Consider the following 22,258-nt stretch of genomic DNA (forward strand, 5'->3'; position numbering starts at 1 on the left):
TTTACTATTCTTTTACTGGTTACCTGCAAGTTACAGTATGCATCTCTGACTTTTTATAGCATAAAATAAATGATCACATTTACCATCTTTCCATTAATGCTGGAACCTTAAAACATTTAATTCCATTTGCAACCTCTTTTGGAGAGCCAATTCTCAATATCTAGTAAAACTGATGTACACAATAGCAATGCCTCTTGAATGTCTAAATATAGATCAACTTTTACAAATGTGCACAAGGAGACATGTACAAGTCTATTTGTTACTGTACTGTTTGGAAAAGTGAAAAAGTTGGGGGCAACTTCATATCCTTTTATACGATATGGATAAATAAACAGTATTCATAAAATAGAATCCCACAGCACTATTAAAATGCACTAAATAGAGATCAACATGAATCGAGGAACATAATTTCAGATGAAAGTAACAGAAGAGTACATACAAAATGATATATGAATTTTAGAAACAGATTGTATGCACATAGGTACATCAGAGGTAAAAATATATAAATGTGAGAGAAGGATGAACTCTAACTAGAAGAGTTGTTACCTATGGGCGGGGGGAGGGAGAGAAATGGGATAAAGAAGAGGTACAGAAGTCTTACAAAGTTTTATGTGTTAAAAACTACTGATGCAATGATGGCAAATTGCTCATATTTTAAAAATTTCAGCAAGCAGAACTTAGATATTTAAAGTTTAAGCAAATGCTACTACTCCTTCTACTTTCTGCTTATTTGAAATAGTTCATAAATGCATATAAGAAAACTTTACATAAAAATTTCATAATGAGTACAAATGGAAATGTCTACCTGCAAGTGTAGTTGCTTCACTGGGTGTTAATATAAACTGATTTTCTATGTATAGAGGCAAAAATTCAGATGCTCCAATGATAATTAAAGATTCTGAAGCTCTGGACAGGGATAGGTACACAAACATTGGATTCTTGATCAGAATCTGAAATAGAAATAAGTTACATATGAATTATTTTATTTTGTTAGGTAAAGAGGAATAGATATACCCACTCGTATGTTAATGACCAATCCACAAAAAGTTTAGCTTTCTCAATCTTAACTGAAAATACATATATATGTATATAAAAATTGAAATATAAATTTAAAATTCACCAATATACACATACCATAAAAGACATGTAGTGTTTTAACCATTTTTATTTGTTATTTGATCTCCATGCCACCTATAATTTTTATTTGGGGATCTGGCAGTTTGCTAGAACTGCTAGAACTAAAACATTAACCTTCAAACTAATTTCTATATTTCCTAGATATGTATATATCTTTGAAACTATTTAGTGGTGTTTTGTATTTGTACATATTTTTTAACAAACTTAAAATTTCTTTTTCTAGCCCTAAACACAATTTCTAAAATCTAATCATTTTCTGCATATTCATCGAATTCACCTTCTGAGTGCTATTTAACATTACATAGTGTAATTCCACAATATTTATCCATTCCCATAGGGTTAAATGCTTAGGCTGACTTCAACTTCCTACTGGCACAAACAAGGCTACATTAAACATCCCTGTGCAACCCTTAAGGAAATAGGATAGAGTGTCTTTGGAAGTATATATCCTAGAAGGGGATTGCTAGGGCATTGGAATTTGGTATACTTCATTCCATTATTTCTCCAAATCTTTTCTCCAGAATTATCAGTTTATAGTCCCACCATAATACAAGATAGTTCCATTTTCTTCATGTAGCAACTCATACTTTCTAAAATTCATCAGAACAATATTTCTGACTTCACATCCCCTTCCAGAACTTTGCTATTCTCCAAGAAAGAGGCATTGAACTTCGAAAGGGCTTTACGACTGCCTCAGCAAAGCAAGTAATGCTGCAAGACTTCTGAGGTTGGGTCATAAAAGGATAATATGACTTCTGCTGGGAACTCTCACTCACTCAGGACTCTGGCCTTGGAACTTGGTTACCATGTTATGAGAAAGCCCAGGCCAGATGGAGAGACGATGTGTGGGCATTCCAGCAAACAGCCAGGATCAAAAGCTAATATCTGAGTGAACAAGTCTTCAGATGACTCCATTCCCCAGACTTAGTTCACTACAACTGACCACAAGTAGAGCTGAGAAGAGTAAGCTCTGCACAAATCACAGAATCATGGGAAAACAGATGCTCTAGTATTTAAAGCCACTAAGTTTTGGGGAGGTTTGTCATGTAGCAATAGATAACTGGCACACCCCACATAATCACAAACACTTTAATATTGGCTGGTTTTCAAAATTTTTCCATGCTGATGAATGTATATTATTACAATGCTATATTTTGTATTTCTCTAATTTCAAATATAACTGAGCATTTCTTGATATAATTCTTAGCTATTTAGGACTGTTTTGTGTGTATGAACTGGCTATTTGTATGTTTATTAGGCTTCCTGAAATTCTTGTGTAGATTTTCCAAGAATTCCTTGTTTATTCTAAATATTAATCTCTTGTTGGATTTAGATATCTGTCACCCACCTTTTAGCACTGTCTATAGCTTCCTTCATTGAACAGAAATCTTTGACTTAATGTAATCTAATCCATAAATTATAAGCCAATATTTGACGCTATTGGGAATCTTGTCTAACCTTTTCCTACCTCTATGTCACAAGGTATTTCTTTCATTTTAAACATTAACTTTTTTTCTAGTCACATTCTATTAACCTAGAAATCACCTTTTTGCATAATGTGAAGTAGAGAGCCAACTTCATTTTACCAAATAGAGAACGAAGTTAATCATCACACCTATTGAACAATTATCCTTGAAGTGCCTCTTCCATCATATGACAAGTTCTTAGATACATTAATCTGTAGCTGTGTTCTTTATTCTGTTCCACTGGCCTATTTATCTGTACTGAGAAAATGCTACCTTTTTTTTTTTTCACTACTAAGGCTTTATAGCCTGTCTTAATGTGTACTAGGATCAACACTCTTTGTTTTACCTATTCATGCCCTTATTCTGCCATAATAATTTTAGAATCAATTTGTCATTTACTAAAAAAATAAAATTCTTGCCATAGTACTGATTACATCACATTGAATTCATAGATTTGAGAAAGAAATCACATATATGAAAGTTGTCATTTTATTCATTAAATTGTATATCTCTCAACTTATCCTAGACTCCTCTAATACTGTTACATAGAGTTTTAAATTTTTTCATGAAGCTCTTGAGTAGTTCTGAATTATTTATAGTTTTGTGATTACTTTTTACTTTATTATCTAATTTTAAAAATAGATACTTATGAAGTCTTATTTGAATATTTTATTTTTTTAATTTTACATTTCTTATGTTGCACATTCAGATACTGCTCAATTAGTGGATTACACCTCTTTTATAGGTCCTTCTAGTTCACAAATGTTGATTTATTCATAATAATTATTGAGAATTGAATATTAAGCACAGTCCTTATTCTAATGAAAGTTATAGCAATATTCCATGATGCTGTATGAAATGGAAGTCTGTATTAGATATAACAAGCAAAACAAGAAACAGAAAATATGGTTTTTTGTCTTGGCTCTGCAACTGATTTTTGGAGCAACAATAAGCAAATCACAATCTCTATATATCTCATTTTCAGCAAGTATTATGTAATAGTAGAAAGAGCAATGGCCTGAGAGTAAAATACATGAGGTATTCTTATATTCTTAACTTCAATACGGCCAGCTGTATATGTGTGTGTGTGTGTGTGTGTGTGTGTGTGTGTATGTAAGTATGTGTCCAAAGATATACATGTCTTTGGAAAAGTTACTAATCCTCTTTAAATTACTGGTTCATCATCTGTAAAGTAGAATGATAATATCTATATTTATGGTGATTATGAGAATTGCATATATGCAGTAATTTATATAATTTCTGGCACATAGTAGGTGCCCAGTAAAGAATATGCATCAGTTTGATAATTTATAAGAGTAATCACATGAGATTACTAAATTTGTTGTTTGTAAACTTTAGTTAGCCTTAAATCATTTGGAGGGTGGTTATAAAACATGTATTGCCAGGTCCTACTTCCAGAGTTTCTGATTCAGTAGGTCTGGAATGGGGCCTAAGAATTTACATTTTTAACAAATTCCCAAATGATGATGATGATGATGTTAATCTGAGAACCAATGCATGAGATAATTTTTGTGTTTATGCTGTTTAGGATTAAAATGAACAGACTCAGTGGCTAATTCAGTTGATGCAACTTATCATAATGTTACACAGAAAGTAAGAAAGCCCAAACACTCTCTCAGTAGCTAAACAATTCAGATCTCGTAAAGAAATAGAACCATCATTCAGAATAAGATGGCAGCCTATCTTGTCTGCTCAGTAGTGGGAGTTCCATTGCTTTATCTTGATTGCTTCAAAGGCCCAAATATTGTTTCTTTCTGTCAGCTTATTGTGTCTATGTCTGCTTCTATTTTGGCTACTATTCTCTCTCCATTTTCTTCTTTATCTCAATGGCCTTTGCTCATTTATTTTCTCTATGTCAATTTACCAAAGCTATGTTGCTTGAGTTCCTTCTCCTATGTATATACTCCCCAAGAGAGAGGAACTGACTAGATTAGTTAGTTTACAGCAAGGTGTCTCTGTTGGTCATTGTTCTCAAGATATGATATTTAATAGGTTTTGGGGAAATCTAAAGATTACTGTCTTGGACTCAAGTGCTGATCCCAGATCTACTTTTGGCTAGGACATTTGGAATATATCATACAGAGCAAGGCAACTAATGCACAAGGAAACACTTCTGGGCACTTTATTCAGAAAGGGACTGTGAGCATAGCAAATACTCAGAATACCATGGATTCTCTTCCAGGTGTTCCTGCTTAAAATAAATCAACCCATTTCTTTTCTTAGATATAAAATACAGGAGGCAAAGAAGAAGGCCAGATATACAAATCGGTATCCAAGTGGTTTCATGTAGCAAAATTAGGCTTAATTCTGGTAGTAGTTGATACACAAAGGGAGAAACTGAATTAGTTCCGCACAGTAGGAGACAGTTGTGTGATCTTGCAGTACTGTGGATCTTAGCCCTAGTCCATCACGGAGTTTGTCAACAACTAGGGTCTTTACTACACCAGAGGAGGTTCATGCTGGTCTGGAACTTCAAACTAGGTTAGGTGCTCCGATATGTGCTTACTTAGTTGGAGTCTGAAACAAGAGCAGGACCAACAAAATATAAAGTATTAGGTATAGAGGCCTCAGAAAAGTAAGCTGAGGTTCAGGAGAGGGATCAAGTAGCAGTGGGATACAAATGTTAATGAAGAAATCACTGTAGAGGAATGTTGCAAAGAGGAAACAGTTCCTGAAGATGAGTCATATGATGTCGCAATTAATTCTGGAAGTTTTTTCTTTCATGTGGTAGAAGCATTAATCTACTTCCTACCCTAATCCAGGTTGCATGATGGGAGACACTGATCCTGCCAGTAAAAAGGCCTTGGTGTCTATGGACAAATAGAAGGAAAACGTTAAGTTGAGGAGGACACCAATAAATTTTTAACTTCTCAAGTGTCTTACCTGATTATTTAACTTCTCACCTGCTCTGGTCTTGATTCTTTATGGTACACAGCTATAATTTGCCATAGAAAATAAGTAATGGTTATCTTTTTGCTTATAGCATGTTTAAAAATGTTTCAGCTTCCCATGCTGGAATCTTACCTACTCTGCTTCTATGAACACCAATTTATTTTAAGTAAAACCTAGCAGACAACTCAGAGATTAAAACCAGTATATAATGTCCTGACATAAACACAAGTGATATATTTGATTACGTCTTCTACAATAGTAATTAATTTGCCTTCAAAGGAAAGTCAATATTTTGACTACCAATATTTGACTACCAAAATATCTAAATAATTTGGACACTATCTTCTTTGATATATTCTGTCATCTATCAGCAGTCACACAAGGAATGAAAAATAGCTCATATTCATTTGGTCCTTTATAGTCACAAAGTTCTTCCATATTATAATACTCATTGACACTTCTTTGTTCATTGGAGTCCTAGTATGTAAATGTCTTCCTGGGTAATAAGGGGTGAGACAAGCATGAGATGAAGAAAAGGACGGTGAAAGTGTTGGTCTCTCTGCTCCACACATTTAAAAGGAGCTTTTCCCCTACGAAATATTCCTTACATGCTTGCAGCCAGTGTTAATTTCATTATTTTTTTCTTTTCCATGATTTATTTCCCTCACTTCCAAGTATGTTTTTGTTGTTTTAAAATATGTTTCTAGTCCATTATATTTTTATAGCTATAGCTAAATAGATATTAAATTTATTCACTGTTCTACTTTCTTTTCTTCAAGCTTAATCCCATTTACTTTTACAGTTACAACTTTTCACCTCATGTACATTATAACTTTATAAAAATGTTAAATATTTTGTCTCTTTTCTAGCTTTTTATCTTTTATTTTACTTATTTCTATTTTATGTATTTTAAAAGTATAAAAATTGGGGAAGAGATCAAGATAGCAGAGCAGGAGGACACTGGGTTCACATCCGCCCCACAAACACATCAAAAAATACATCTACATGTGGAACACTTCTCACTGAAAACAACTGGAGACTGGCAGAAAGACTCTTCTACAACCAAGGCTGTAAAGAACTATCCACACACAATCAAGTAGGAAGGGAGGAGAATGATCAGGTCGGGACTTACACTCCTAGGAGGGGACAGAGAAGAGGAGAGAGATTATTATGGGCTCAGACAGCCTCCCTGGAGAGTGAGAAATTTGAACCAAATATTGAGTATCCCAGCCCTGGTATTTGATAGTGGGAAGACAAGTCCCCATAGCTGGTTAGAAAACCAGTGGAACTTACATGAGAGCTGTAAGAAATTGAGACCCTACTCGTAAAGAGTGTGCACATGCTTGTTCACTCCCCAGAAAAGATGGTGGAAGCAGATTGAAACTACCTGCGGCTCTGGCTGGTTTCCTGTCACCACCCCAGCGAGTTCCCCAGCCCATTTAGCTCCAGCGCAGTTCCCCACTAGGGTAAAGTTTACCACTGTCTTGGACAGTGCACACTTGGTGAGGACATAGCCGACTTGGACCCGGCACTGCATCTGAACAGGGTGAGGGTAGCCATGACTGATACTCATGAAAGTTGGTAGATCGGGAGCTGTCTGGAACACTGACTGATGTGCAGAGACCACCTTAGCACATGCCCTGTCCCACAATGGGCACCTTCTCTGGCCCCTCTTGCTTCAGCACTACCCTCTAGGGTGAAGGTGCCATTGCAGGGAAGGGGGAGAGCACACACCTGCAGGGAACAGAACCAGCTCAGACCTTTCTGAGGGCTTCTCCTCCAGCACCTCAGGACCCATCCTCACCCCAGATAGGGTGAGGATGGCCACTGAGCATAGGAGAAGCCCTGGCTCACCCCTGACTGGCTCTAGCCATGCTATCTCCAGCCCCACCTCCCACCAAGGTGATGCACCCTGGCGGAATACATGACCCATGCACACTTTAGATCCAGCTCTCCCACCAAAGGCACTGGGAACACACAGACTGAACAGGGATGCTCCCACACAAGGACACCCTTTCAAGACTGGGAGAGTTAACTGTTTTACCTAATTTCATAGACATTCAAGAGAAAGTTAAACAAAATGAGAAGACAAAAGAATTTGTTTCAAATGAAATAACAAGAAAAAACTCTGAAAAAATAATTAATGAAACAGAAATAAATAATTTACCAGATAAAGATTTCAAAGCATTAGTAATAAGAATGCTAACTGAACTTGTGAAAAGAACAGATGAACACAGTGAGAATTTTGACAAGGAAATTGAAAGTATAAAAAGAATCAGTCAGAGCTGAATATGAGAACTGAAATGAAAAACACACTACAAGGAGTTAACAGCAGACTAGGGGATACAAAAGAATGCATAAATGATCTACAAGATAGAATGATGGAAATCACCCAATCAGAACAGTAAAAAGAAAAACAAATTTTAAAAATGAGGACAGTTTAAGGGACCTCTGAGATTTCATCAAGCATACTATCATTTGCATTATAGGAGTCCTAGAAGAGAGAGAGAAAGGGGTTGAAAATGTATTTGATGAAATTATGGCTGGAAACATCCTGAACCTGAAGAAGGAAACAGATATCCAGGTACAGGAAACACAGAGAGCCTCAAAAGAGATGAACCCAAAGATATCTACACCAAGACATACAATAATTAAAATGGCAAAAGTTAAAGATAAAGAGAGAATTCTAAAGACCAGCAAGAGAAAAATAAAGAGTCACGTACAAGGGAATCCCCACAGATCTATCAGTGATTTTTCTGTAGAAACTTTGCAGGCCATAAGGGAGTGGCATGATATATTTAAACTTCTAAAAGGGAAAAACCTACAACCTAGGATACTCTACCCAGCAGGGTTATCATTCAGATTTGGGGAGAGTTAAAGAACTTTTTAGACAGAAAAAAACAAAAAGAAATCATGAATACTAAACTGACCCTAAACAAAGTGTTAAAGGGTATTCTCTAAGTGGAAAAGAAAAGATTATAACAATAAGTAAGAATTTATGAAAAAGGAAAAATCCCACCAGGAAAGGCAAATATATAGTAAAGGCTATGGACCAACCACTTAAATAAGCTAGTATAAAGATTAAAAGGCAAAAATTGTAAAATCAACTATAATACAATAAAGAGTTAAGGGATAAATATGGAAATGTAACTATGACATCAACAACACAAAACATGGATGGGGGAGTAAAAATGTAGATCTTTTAGAATGTGTTTGAATGTAAACGGAGAACAGCTTAATACAAGTAGATAGTGTTATAGGTCAACACATATGAAGCCTGTGGTAACCACAAATCAAAAACCTACAACAGGTGCACAAAAACTAGAGAGGAAGAAATACAAGTATACTGCTAAAGAAAATCATAAAACCACAAGGGAGAAAACTAAGATAAGAAGAACAGAGAAGAATTATAAAAACAACCAGAACAAGTAATGAAATGGCAATGAGTACATACCTATCAATAATCACTTTAAATGTCATTGGGAAAATGCTCCAATCAAAAGATAAAGGTTACCTGATTGGATAGAAAAACCAAGATCCATCTATATACTGCTTAGAAGAAACTCACTTCAGACCTAAAGACACACATGGACTGAAAGTGAGGGGATGGAAAAAGATAGTTCATGCAAATGGAAATGAAAAGAAAGCTGGGGTTACAATACTCATATCAGACAAAATAGATGTTAAAACAAAGTCCAGGGCTTCCCTGGTGGCGCAGTGGTTGAGAGTCCACCTGCCGATGCAGGGGACACGGGTTCGTGCCCCAGTCCGGGAAGATCCCACATGCCGTGGAGTGGCTGGGCCCGTGAGCCATGGCCGCTGAGCCTGCGCGTCCGGAGCCTGTGCTCCACAATGGGAGAGGCCACAACAGTGAGAGGCCCACGTACCGCAAAAAAAAAAAAAAAAAAGTCCATAATAAAAGACAAAGAAGGTCATTATATAATGACAAAGGGATCAATATAAGAAGAGGATGTAACATTCATTAACATATATGCACGTAATAGACGAGCACCTAAATATACAAAGCAAACACTAACAGATGTAAAGGGAGAAATTAAAAATAATACAATAATAGTAGGGGACATTAATACTCCACTTACATCAATGGACACATCATCCACACATAAAATCAATATGGAAATGGTGGTCTTACATGACACATTAGTCCAGTTGGCTTAATAGACATCCATAGGACATTCCATCCCAAAACAGCAGATACACATTCTTTTCAAGTGCAAATGGAGTGTTCTCCAGGTCAGATCAGATGTACACTACAAAGCAAGTCTCAACAAGTTTAAGAGGACAAATTATATTGAGCATTTTTTCTAACCACAGCGGTATGAAACTAGAAAACAATTACAGGAAAAAACATAAACTTGTGCAGACAACAAAATACTACTAAAAAACCAATGGGCCAATGAAGAAATCCAAGAGGAAATCAGAAAATACCTTGAGAAAAATGAAAATAAAAAGACAAATTTCCAAAATCTGTGGGATGTGACAAAAGCAGTTCTAAGAGGGAAGTTTATAGCAATACAGTCCTACCTGAAGAAACAAGAAAAATCTCGATAACAAACAACCTAAACTACCACCTAAAGGAATTAGAAGAGCAAACAAAGCCTAAAGTCAGCAGAAGGAAGGAAATAATAATGACCAGAGAGGAAATAAATAAAATAGAAACCAAAAAATAATAGAAAAGATCAACAAAGCCAAGAGCTGTTTTGTTTTGTTTTGTTTTTTTTGAAAAGATAAACAAAATTGATAAGCCTTAAGCCAGGCTCATTAAGGAAAAAAGAGAGAGGATCTAAATAAACAAAATAAGATATGAAGGAGGAAAAATTATAACCAATATCACAGAGATACAAAAAATCATAAGGGAATACAACAAATTTGACAGCCTAGAAGAAATGGATAAATTTCTAGAAACATACAATTTTCAAAACTGAATCAAAAAGAAACAGACAATCTGAACAGACTGATTACTAGTAGTGAAATTGAATTTGTAAGAAAAAAAACTCCCAGCAAACAAGTCTAGGACCAGACGGCTTCACAGGGGAATTCTACCGAACATATAAAGAAGATATAATACTTATCCTTCTCAAACTATTTCAAAAAATTTAAGAGGAGGGAACACTCCCAAATTCATTCTACAAGGCCACCACTACCCTCATACAAAAACCAGATAAAGACACACAAAAAAAGAAAATTACAGGCCAAAATATCTGATGAATACAGATGCAAAAATCCTCAACAAAATATTAGCAAATTGAATTCAACACTATATAAAAAGGATCATACACCATGATCAAGTGAGATTTATTCTAGGGATGCAAGAATGGTTCAGTGTCCACTAATCAATCAATGTGATATATCACATTAGCAAAACAGCATAAAAATTGTGTGATCATTTCAATAGATGCAGAAAAATCATTTAACAAAATTCAACATCCATTCATGAGAAAGTTTCATCAAGGTGGGTATAGAGGGAACATATCTCAACATAATAAAGGCCACTTAGGACAAACCCACAGCTAACATCATACTCAATGATGAAAAGCTGAAAGCTTTTCTTCCAAAGTCAAGAAAAAGACAAGGATGCTCACTCTCTCCACTTCCATTTATCACAGAATTGGAAATCCTAGCCACAGCAGTCAGACAAGAAAAAGAAATAAAAGGCATCCAAATCAGAAGGGAAGAAATAAAACTGTCCCTATTTTCAGATGACATGATGCTACATATATAAAACCCTAAAGTCTTCATTACAAAACTGTTAGTTCTAATAAATGCATTCAGTAAAGTTACAGGATATAAGATTAATTGATGAAGAAAATTGAAAATGATGCAAAAACATGGACAGATATCTTATGTTCATGGATTGGAAGAACTGATATTGTTAAAATGTCCATACTACCCAAAGCAATCTACAGAATTTAATGCAATCCCTACAAAAATACCCAGGACATTTTTCATAGAACTAGAACAAATAATCCTAAAATTTATATAAAACCACAAAAGACCCTGAATAGCTAAAGCAATCATGAGAAAAAACACTCTGACATAAATTGCAGTAATATTTTTTCGATCTGCCTCCTAAAGCAAAGGAAACAAAAGCAAAAATAAACAAATGGTATCTAATTAAATTTAAAAGCTTTTGCACAGAAAAGAAAACCATGGACAAAATGAAGAGACAACCTACTGAATGGGAGAAAATATCTGCAAATGATCTGGATGATAAGGGGTTAATATCCAAGCTATATAAATACCTCAGAAAACTCAATATTAAAAAAACCCCAAATAACCCAATTAAAAATTGGGCAGAAGACCTGAATAAACATTTCTCCAAAGACGACACACAGATGGCCAATTGGTACATGAAAAGATGCTCAACATTGCTAATCATCGGTGAAATGCAAATCAAAACCACACCACAGAAAGGCTATTAACAAAAAGACCATAGATAATAAATGTCGGCGAGGATGGGTAGAAAAGGGAACCCTAGTACACTGTTATTAGGAATGTAAATTGGTGCAGGCACTATGGAAAACAGTATGGAGGTTCCTCAAAAAACTAAAAATAGAACTACCATATGATCCAGCAATTCCACTCCTGGGTATATATCCAAAAAAATCCAAAAACACTAATTCAGAATGATAATGCACCTCAATGTTCATCACAGCATTATTTACAGTAGCCAAGATATGGAGGCAACCTAAGTGTCCATCAACAGGTGAATGGTTAAAGAAGATGTGGTATATATACTTAGAATGGAATATTACTCAGCCATAAAAATGAACAAAGTTTTGCCTTCTGAAACAACATGGATGGGCCTGGGGGATATTATGCTTAGTAAAATAAGTCAGACAGAGAAGGACAAACACTGTATGGTATCACTTACATATGCAATATAAAAACTAAAACAAACAAATGAATATAACATAACAGAAACAGGCTTACAGATAGAACAAACTAGTGATTACCAGTGGGGAGGAGAAAGGGGGAGGTGCAGGAGGGGTAGCAAATAAAGAGGTACAAACTACTATGTATATAATAAATAAGTTACAAGAATATATTATATAGCACAGGAAATATAGCCAATATTTTATGATAACTTCAAATGGCATATAATCTATAAAAGTATTAGATCACTATGTTGTACACTTGAAACCATATAATATTGTAAATCAACTACATTTCACTAAAAATAATAAGCTATAAAAATTATCTTTACTGACATTTTAATAAAACTCTTTTCTTTCCTTACTTGTTGAATTTTCTAAAATATATCACACCAAGCAAGAAATACAGTAATAGTAGGGAGCCATTTAAAAATACCCATTTCTCTGGCTCCCTTTATTAAAAACTCATGACAAGAAGACTTTAAAAAAAAAAAAACTATGTGTAGAAAATCAGGAAGTGTGTATTTCAACCAACTTTAGTAAGTCTTATAATGACGGTGATACATTTTACTGGTTGGAATGATCTGTTTGCTGGAATGATTTTCCATTAGTCCTTATATCAGGAGCCTCTAAACAGTCACTGAACTTCAGGCAAACAATACCAACTAAGTGTCATGAACCAGGAGGTACTGAACTACAGGATTAATAGAGGAGAAAGACAATAGGCCTTTAGTAAATGAAGTTCCTCACACCAGTCTTTTTAATCTTCTTATTTTATAGTTGATAACTCACACCTCTTATCAAGATAAAGGAAAATCTTGTCATGACGTTTTCCCCTAATATTTTTGTGCATTTTCCTTCCTTAATCTAAAATCAGAAATATCTCAATATCTCAATTCATATCATTTATGCATTTATTGACATTTTACTATGGGCTATGCACTGATCTGTACACTTTACATTCCTATGAGGAAGGTACCATTATTGTACCAATTTCTTGGCTGAAGAAAGTGAGGCTCAGAAAGGTTGAAATACCATATTTCATTGAATCTAAAATGCCAACGCCATCTACTGTAAGAGACACCATTATTTTATGTACTTCTAAGTAAAAAAAATCACTACCACTCACATTATGGTACAATTCCTTACGGAAAGTCCTACGTTACTCAGATTTCAGTCTCACCAGCTTTTGAAATACATTGTATCTATTAAGAAGATAAAATGTCAACTTTTCTGAGTTTTCTGAGGTATTTATATATTTTAGATATTAACCCATTATCATCCAGGTCATTTGCAAATAATGCCAAGTTTTCCTGACTCAGCTACACAACTTGGCATGTGGGAGGCAATCCTTTTGCAGATTATCTCAATAAAAGAACAATAAAACTATCTCTACTTGTGTAGAGATGTTCTTTACTTTAGTCCCATAAAACACTTGACTATTTCTTTGCAAGAAAATGTGAACTAGTGATCATTTCTACAACAGCAAGTATTTGCTTTACTAGTATCAAAAATTATATCCTGTTGCTGTTTCTGTCTTTCTACATATATATTAACTTTACAATTCAATGCTTAAATATTGCATTAGCTTTTTGAAGAGTTAAAGAGCAGTTTCTTTCAATATGGACAGCACCACTAATGTATATAACTCAAAGTAATAATAATATGAATAGTCATGACCAAGTTTGCTATATCAGGCAATATCTACTATGTCACAATTACATTCTGACTTACAGCTATTTCAAGATTCCATCAGTTTAAGATCCTACCCAATTTCAAAGATGTTAAAATGTCAAGGGGAAAAAGTGTATCTCAGAATCAAAGAAGTACTTGTATCTATATAAGGTCTCAACAGCAGTAAATGCTATATACTGTCTCCACTGGGTGGTCCCACTAGTAGGTAGGCCTGCTAACAGATCAGAACCTATGGATAAGGGGAGACCTGATTCACCATTAGCCTTGTTAACTCTTGAATACATATGTGGGACACAAAGAGAAGGCTATAGCTGGCTCTCTCTTAAGGCTTTTCACCAAAGAAAATAGGATGCTACTCTCTGGTGGTCAGTCTCTAGTGTGCAACCTGACTTTTGGGCTTAGGTGAAAGTAACAGACCCTAACAAGGAAAATCTCTCTGCCTATTAGATCTACCACAGAGAAGCATAAACTCACAGTTCTACCTTCTACTCATTACCAGAAAGTCATAGAATCTCTAGCCCTTACCTGAGGAGAGATTATAACCATTACCCACTGCACAAATCCGCTCTTGCTTACTTGAATTCCTTTATAAACTTCATTGCTTGACTGACTCACAAGTAAACACCAACCCACCCGAGAACACTGGCTAACCCTTTATCATCAGGGAAGACATGCTCTACTTTAAGTTTACCAACATGGCTTAAAAGATATGCTCTACTAAGAAACTCATCTTTGACAGGTGCTAAACTATGAAAGAAAGCAAACACTGCAAATTTTTAAAATCTTGTAGGCCCATTATCTCTGTTTTCTTTCTGAAACTCAAGCCTGCTATAATGTTAAAGGCAAGAGCCTAGATGTATGGGCTTTTCTATTGAATCTTAACATTACATGTCTATAAGGTACCTGGATTTTAGAACATTTGCTTCCCCATATTTTAGGCTTTTTATTTTTCTTTCTTTGTAATGGCTCCAGAAGCTCAGATCATGTTGCTTCCTAGAACGTCTATTTTTTTCTTCCTACATAAATTATTATCAGTAGCCCTGAGCTTTATGAAGGCCAAGTGATTCTTTAATTGGCTCCTGAAATTGAGTCCTCATATGCTACAACTGAATAAAAAATTCAACTTTTTATGGCACATATGGAAAACTTCCTGAAACAACACTCAAATTGTACTGACTTTTCAATTCTTAATCCACTCTAATCCATTTTTTACACAAAGTTTAAAAGTTCCTAAAACAAAATTTATATTATGTTCATATTATTCCCCTACTTAAAATAAACTAGTGACTTCCTACTGCATTAAAAATAAAATCTAAATTTTTTACCCTGTCCCACAAAGACATGAGTCTGAATGTCTCTCCAACCTATCATTCTATCACTCTCCCCACCAAGTAACTATGCTCCAACACAGAGGTCTTCTCTAAACTGAACATACCCAAATCTTTGCTTCCTCAAGGTCTTTCCACATGTGTACCTTGTGCTTGGAATTTTCTTAACAACCATTCTTCACATGGTTAACTCCTTCTCATGCTTTAGGTTCCTCCATTTAAATGCTCCCTGTTCAGTGAAGCCTTCTTTACCCCTCATCTAAAACAGGTTTCACACAATTTTCTCTACTCAGTTGTTAATCAGTTGTGTTTAATCTGTGGGGTTTTTTTTGTTTGTTTGTTTGTTTTAAATCTGAGACCTGGGCTTCCCTGGTGGCGCAGTGGTTGAGAGTCCGCCTGCCGATGCAGGGGACACAGGTTCGTGCCCCAGTCCGGGAGGATCCCACATGCCGCGGAGCGGCTGGGCCCGTGAGCCTGCGCGTCCGGGAGAGCCCGCAGCAGTGAGAGGCCCGCGTACCACAAAAAAAAAAAAAAAAATCTGAGACCCGTAAGTTCCATAAAGACATGGGTATTAGTTACTAGTTTATCTTTAATACTGTTGGGCTGCACCCCACAAGCCTATAAGGCCAGTGCCTGCCCAGCTTTAAGACTGAAGAAAGAGCCTGGAGTCAGTGACAGAGACGTCAATGGTTTAATGGATGGGGGAGCTTACATGTCTGAGGCAAGGTCCTGGAGTGACATCTCATCGTGTGCAGCAGACCAGCAGACAAGACATGGCAGCAGGCTTTGCTGGGGGTGCGGGGGTGGGGAGGAGGGGCGGGGACTGCCAGTTATAGGGGGAGTCAGGTTGGCTCACCAGGTTACCATGGAAACTAGCAGAGCGGCACACCCCTCACCGCCCCTTTGATAAGAATAATCACTAGCTGGGCCTGGGGCAAGTGTGTAGAAAGGTCAGTCAGGTGAGTAGGGTTTAGGTGAAGCAGGCACTGGTGGAGCAGAGGAACGTACAGAGAGCCAGAGAACAGCCACCTGGAGAGGCCTGACCATACAAATACCAAACACAGTGACACTACACAATTAAAAAGAGATGAATAAGAAAAACTAAAATAACAATCCGTTATATTGTACTACTATGCGCCAGGCACTGTTCTAAGCACCTTACATCTATTAATACGTTTAATTCTAAGTATGTATATAAGATATGCACTACTATTACCATTATTTTATAGAAGAGATACTAAGGCACATAAACGTCCCCAAAACTATTTAAGAATCATTTTAAATGGTGGGCTTCAACAACGGTTAACTTGTAATCATTTAAAAATTAAATGGGTATGGTTCTATCAGGTTGTAACAAAAAAATAGTTTCACTTTTTAAAAGAGTAACAAGTTATTCCATTTAAATTACACACCAATTTGTACTTGATAAATGAAAATGAGAATTCCTCAAATTATTGTTTATATAAAGTCCAGGTGGGCTCAAAGCAAGGAAACTTCATTTTGACTACTGTTTTGCTCTTGGCCACTTTGTGGCAGTATGTTAGGAATATCACAAGGTGATTTACCGTTTGTGTAACCTTCCTTCTTCCTAGAACAGGCACCTATCAGAAACTAAGTTTACAAGCCAACGACATGTGCAGAACCTGCTCTGTAACTGTGCTTTCAGAATTAGGGTAAGTAGAAAAATCTTTGATAAATCAGTGATTTTCAAAGTGTAATCCTAATTTCCAGAGTTTTGAAATGGTTGTTGACAATTTTGCCAGTTTCAATTACTGCTTTTTGGAGCTTAAGAATTTCTAAGCTCCTCACTCTGACATTCTGGAAGTCCTTTCTAATAAACTTTTAAAAAGATTAAGATATCTTCTAGTTACCCACCCAGACAGGTGTTAGAAGTCTAAGACTGTTAACTGGACATTATATTATTTTGTATCCTAACACTAGCAATCAAAGCACTCTATTTCCAAGAAAGAAATATTGGAATTGGCTTGTTTTTGTTTCTTGCCTGGTAATAATTAAAAAAAAAAATCATGTTTAAATTTTCTGAAAAGTATATTTTAACAACTGTATTTTAATTTTTAACAATGTGAAAAAGTTATACCCAACTTATTTCAGTACTGTTAAAATATACACACGAAATATTTTGTAAAAATTAAAATTAAATAAAAATCTGAATGAAATATAATTCATTACTGGGAAGAGTTCATGATTTGATAAAAAATAAACACTTTTGTGTTTGAATGAAAACAAGTAAACAAAATTTCTGATTTTATACAACAAATCTATTCATTTTAAGAAGAATTAAACTATTATAATAAAAAGTACTATCTGTACACATCCAATATATACATTTACATGATATGATATTTTGAACAAACATCTATGAAAGCATTAAGGAGAGAGAAACTCATTTTGCCTAGGAATGTAAGGTAAGATTTGACAAAGAGCTTTTCTCAAATGGAGAAGAGAGAGAACATTTGAAGTAGAGAGATTTACATCTACAAAGGTAGAGAATAATAAAAGTACCCAATATGTCCAGGAAAGAGCAAGTGGGGGAGATAAGGATAAATTTCTGAGATGAGGTAGGAAAATTCAGTTGATGGTATTGTGAAGGGTCTTCAAAGTCCCAGTGAAAGAGTGTGAAATTCACCTGCCAAGTACTGTGGAAAATGACTTGATAAAACCTACATGTGAGAAACACAGTTCTTCAGACAACATAAAGGATGAAGTTATGAATAGGAAAAGAAAAACCAAATTGAATAAAGAATCACTAGAAGTTGGTTTTTTTTAACCCCACTATGTCTGTACTGTAGGCTGTGTTTCTCACCCAGAAAATGAAGAGTTCTTCTCCATTTGATACTGAGATGAGATTATTTTCCATAAAATAAGATGTTCATTAGTTTTGCTGCTTTGACTGGTGGGTCCATAGAAGCAAAACTCAGTCATAACCTGTGAGAAGGGCTGACAGGACCTTTATCTGGGTAAGGTCCTTCCTATAGGTCATTCTGAAATAAAGATAAACATTTCTAAATGAAAAAAAAAAAGATGTTTGTGAGAAGATTTGTTAACTTCTAAAGTTCTTTTCTAAGTTATTTAAATATAGTAAAAAGATAATGTTAATACCTCTGTCGTTTTTTTTAAATTAATTTATTTATTTTTGGCTGTGTTGGGTCTTCATTGCGGTACACAGCTTCTCATTGCAGTGGCTTTCTCTTGTTGCAGAGCACAGGCTCTAAGCCCAAGGGCTTCAGTAGTTGTGGCTCGCGGGCTCTAAAGTGCAGGCTCAGCAGTTGTGGTGCCTGGGCTTAGTTGCCCCATGGCATGTAGGATCTTCCCAGACCAGGGATTGAACCCATGTCCTCTGCATTGGCAGGAGGATTCTTAACCACTGCACCACCAGGGAAGCCCCCTTTGTCATCTTATTAAATGGCTTATTTATTTATGCAGGGAGAAAATAAACTCAATATAATATAAAAGTCAAATTAAAAGCAATAGAAGAAAGAAAAATACTTGGTACCAGTCTTTGACACTAACCAAGTTCTTGGTGATGCCAGTTAGGTGAAATGGGTTCTATTTTCCATTACCTATAAAATGAATAGGTTAATTAAGACTTCAAAAGTTCCACTCAGATTTAAGCTGAATACTTTATAGTTATTTTCTTAAATCCACTACAAAAGAATTGTACATGTCAATTTAATTTGCTTGTTTATGTAAAATTTTACTTTACCCCAAAAGTAGCAAATAAATCCTTGACACTAGCTCCAAACTCCTGATCTTTTGTTTGATCTCTGTCCAACAAATGAGGCTGTTTACGTTCTCCGGCTTTTATCCTCGCTGTGCCTATATGTTAACAAGTAAAAGAATCTTATGACATGTTCAAATAACTAAAACACATATTATAAACATACATACACATCCCAATACACCCAGTTTGTCTTGAAATGGCAAGTGAGCTGTTTTTGAACATGCTAAAGTCAATCTAACTAAAAGGCACATTCTTCTAAAACAGTGCTGTCCTAAAGAAAATTCTGTGATAAGGAAAATTTCCCATATCTGTACTCTCCAGCACTGTAGCCATTAGCTGTACTGTGGCTGTTAAATACTTGAAATGTAGCTCCTACTACTGAGTAAATGGATTTTTAATTTAATTTAAAACTTAAATAGCCACATATGGTGACTACAGCATTTGACAGCACAGACCTAAAATATAAAAGCACAAACTTTGATATTACTAAAAATATTTTGTGCCAATGAAGTGTACTACCATTAGGAGAGTATTTGATTTCTCTAACGTTACATGTATATTTTAGTGTTTCCAAAAGAATTTTAATAGTTATTACTCTATCTTACAACAATTCTATGGGGTAATACATGACTTAAATCATGATAGGTAAATAGGTTTAAATATGCTTCTTTCTTTAAGAAAACTTCTGAATTTTAGATATAAAGCATTTTTAAAGAGGAATGACAAGAAGCAAGAATATGTACTAATGAAAGTCTGGTACATAAATAATACTTGGCTACATGCGGCTTTATTTGTTCAAATAATACTAGCACATGTCACTGTATGTCCATGACAGAACGAAATGTACACAGAAAGAAATGCAGTTCAGCCATATTCTGAGAATTGGTAGGGATGAAGAATATACTGTCCTTCAATTTAATGAATTATATTTTTATAGTCACCTCGAATACCATGTGGAAAGCATGAAAATGGTATTAATGTAGACCATGCAATAACTGCAATAATAACAAAATGAATCCACCAACTCTGCTGCCAGCGTTCATTATCATCACTGTCTTCAACACTTTAATAGAGAAAATGAAAATTTTCAACTTTGTATATTTTAATACAAACAAAGCCATGATTAAACAGAGCAAGAAAGAGCATTTTCTGTTAATTTGTTATTGTTTTGCTGAAATTGAGTGGTTGTGAGTTCTCCAATTATGTGGTTCTCTTTTGTCCTGCAGGATACTAAATTTTTTCCTTTCCCCACTTTTCCCCTGTCCATACAGGTGGCGAAGAGTAATTCTCTGTTCCTTTTAAACTTGTTTCTCCAACAGAAGCTATGCATTTAGAAGACATCACTCTAAATCTCATCTCTTTTTTGAAATCATTCCTGCCCCTTTAAATCATGTGCCCAATTCTTTAGGATAAGCCTGGCCCTTTAAGTTGCACAACTAACACTGTATCTGGGTATGTGACCCTTTAAATCACATATACTTGGTAATCTTTTTCTTATAGTCCCTTCTCTGAACTCTCAGATTGAGTGTGTATTACCCTTCTAGTGATCATACCTAATCATGCTTTGATAGAACTTTGTCTTCTTTCTTCCCTGTGGTTTTTCTTGGTTGGCCTTTGCAAACTACAAAGCCTTGCAGTGGGCAGGGTGAGATGGAAATGTGAAGGATCCTCTGCTGGGATTTGTTGATTTTTCCTTTTTTACTCACAGTTCTTTTGCAGTTTCAACATCCTTTGTCTCCAGTAATGCTCAGGCCATAATTTTGTGGGGGATTTTCTCAGCTGTGACATTATTTTGTATCAATGTAATGGTATTAGGAAGTGGGGCCTTTAGGAGGTGATTAGGTCATGAGGGTAGAGTCTGCATGAATGTGATTAATGACCCCAGATAGACTTCTTGCCCCTTCATCCATGTAAGGACACAGGGAGAAGCAAGGACACCAGGAAGCAAGATCTCACCAGACACTGAATTTGCCAGCACCTTGATCTTGGACTTCCCAGCATACAGAACTGCAAGAAGTAAATTTCTGTTTTTGTAAGCCCAGTGTATAATATTTCTGTTACAGCTGCCCAAATGGACTAAGACAGTACAGAAGAAAAATTCCTGCCTAGAATAAGTATCTTTCCCTATAAAGACAAATCTCTATGTTAAAAGAGGGCCAACCTAATAACAAAGTAATCAACCTGATGACAGCTTGTCTCCCAGTGAATGTGTCATATCGGGAACTCAGGGTTGACCTCTACTACTGATGAATTGGATACTCAGCAGTAGGAATACTCATATCCTAGTAAATATTCTTGTTGAGAGATTGTCCTTAGTGTGAAGAAGTCCATGTTACTGCACTCATGCAAACTCACCATTACTGTCACCATGGCCACTTTTCACATGAGCTTATTGAGGAAGAATTAGGGTGGTTAGAAAAGAAAAGAGAGAGGCTGGCTAACATTAACAGGATGAGACATCTTGTCCAGCTGATTAAAGAGCCTCTTCCAAAGTACATACCCTTTTCATGTGCCAGTTCTAAGAGTTTCATCCACATATCCTCCTGGTTACCTTTTTTTTTAAAAATCTTTTTCTAAGTCCTTGGCTACACAACCATAAATTAGTATAAATTTATACCTCAGGCCATCCCTCCTTCTATGCTAAGTGGACAACCAGCCTGAAGTTCTACTCACTAGAATGATCTCCTGATTTCAAGGCCACTGTTGAGTGGAGTTGTAATATAGTGGCCATCCCCTTTCTCATCTCAATGAGAGAACTTAATATTCACACAATTAAATGTTTCCTTTTCCCTGGGAATATTTTCTAGTATTGTTAAAAGAAGCCGTATGACCCAGAACTCTTAAAATAACTTCTGTCCCTCCAGTGATTAAATGCTACAACTATTTAATTTCCTAGTCTTGCCCTCCCTGAACTTAATCCCATCCTACAACCTATGATCATTTTAGTAACTATCTTCAATTTACTCCCAGCAAGGAGGTTATCTGTGCATACAAATATGCAACCTAGTTCTGGAATCCTAAAGCTACTTCTGATACTATTTTTAGTATCAGTCAGGATGCTGATAGGAAACAGATGGTGTA

General features: G+C 35.6%; 1 protein-coding gene across 1 annotated transcript in view; it reads right to left on the reverse strand.

The window, feature by feature from the left end:
* SLCO6A1 (solute carrier organic anion transporter family member 6A1) overlaps window positions 1-22,258 on the reverse strand; it is a 127,410-nt gene that overhangs the window by 82,063 nt on the left and 23,089 nt on the right. The window contains exons 5-7 of the mRNA XM_029216806.1: window positions 20,119-20,240; window positions 19,160-19,272; window positions 806-950 (exon numbers count right to left, since the gene is read on the reverse strand). Of these exons, the coding sequence (XP_029072639.1) occupies window positions 806-950; window positions 19,160-19,272; window positions 20,119-20,240 (380 nt within the window). The remainder of the gene's footprint in view (window positions 1-805; window positions 951-19,159; window positions 19,273-20,118; window positions 20,241-22,258) is intronic.

The sequence above is a fragment of the Monodon monoceros genome, unplaced genomic scaffold (assembly GCF_005190385.1).
Source record: "Monodon monoceros isolate NGI ecotype Baffin Bay Population unplaced genomic scaffold, NGI_Narwhal_1 Super_Scaffold_12, whole genome shotgun sequence".
In the NCBI taxonomy this organism is placed as follows: Eukaryota; Metazoa; Chordata; class Mammalia; order Artiodactyla; family Monodontidae; genus Monodon; species Monodon monoceros.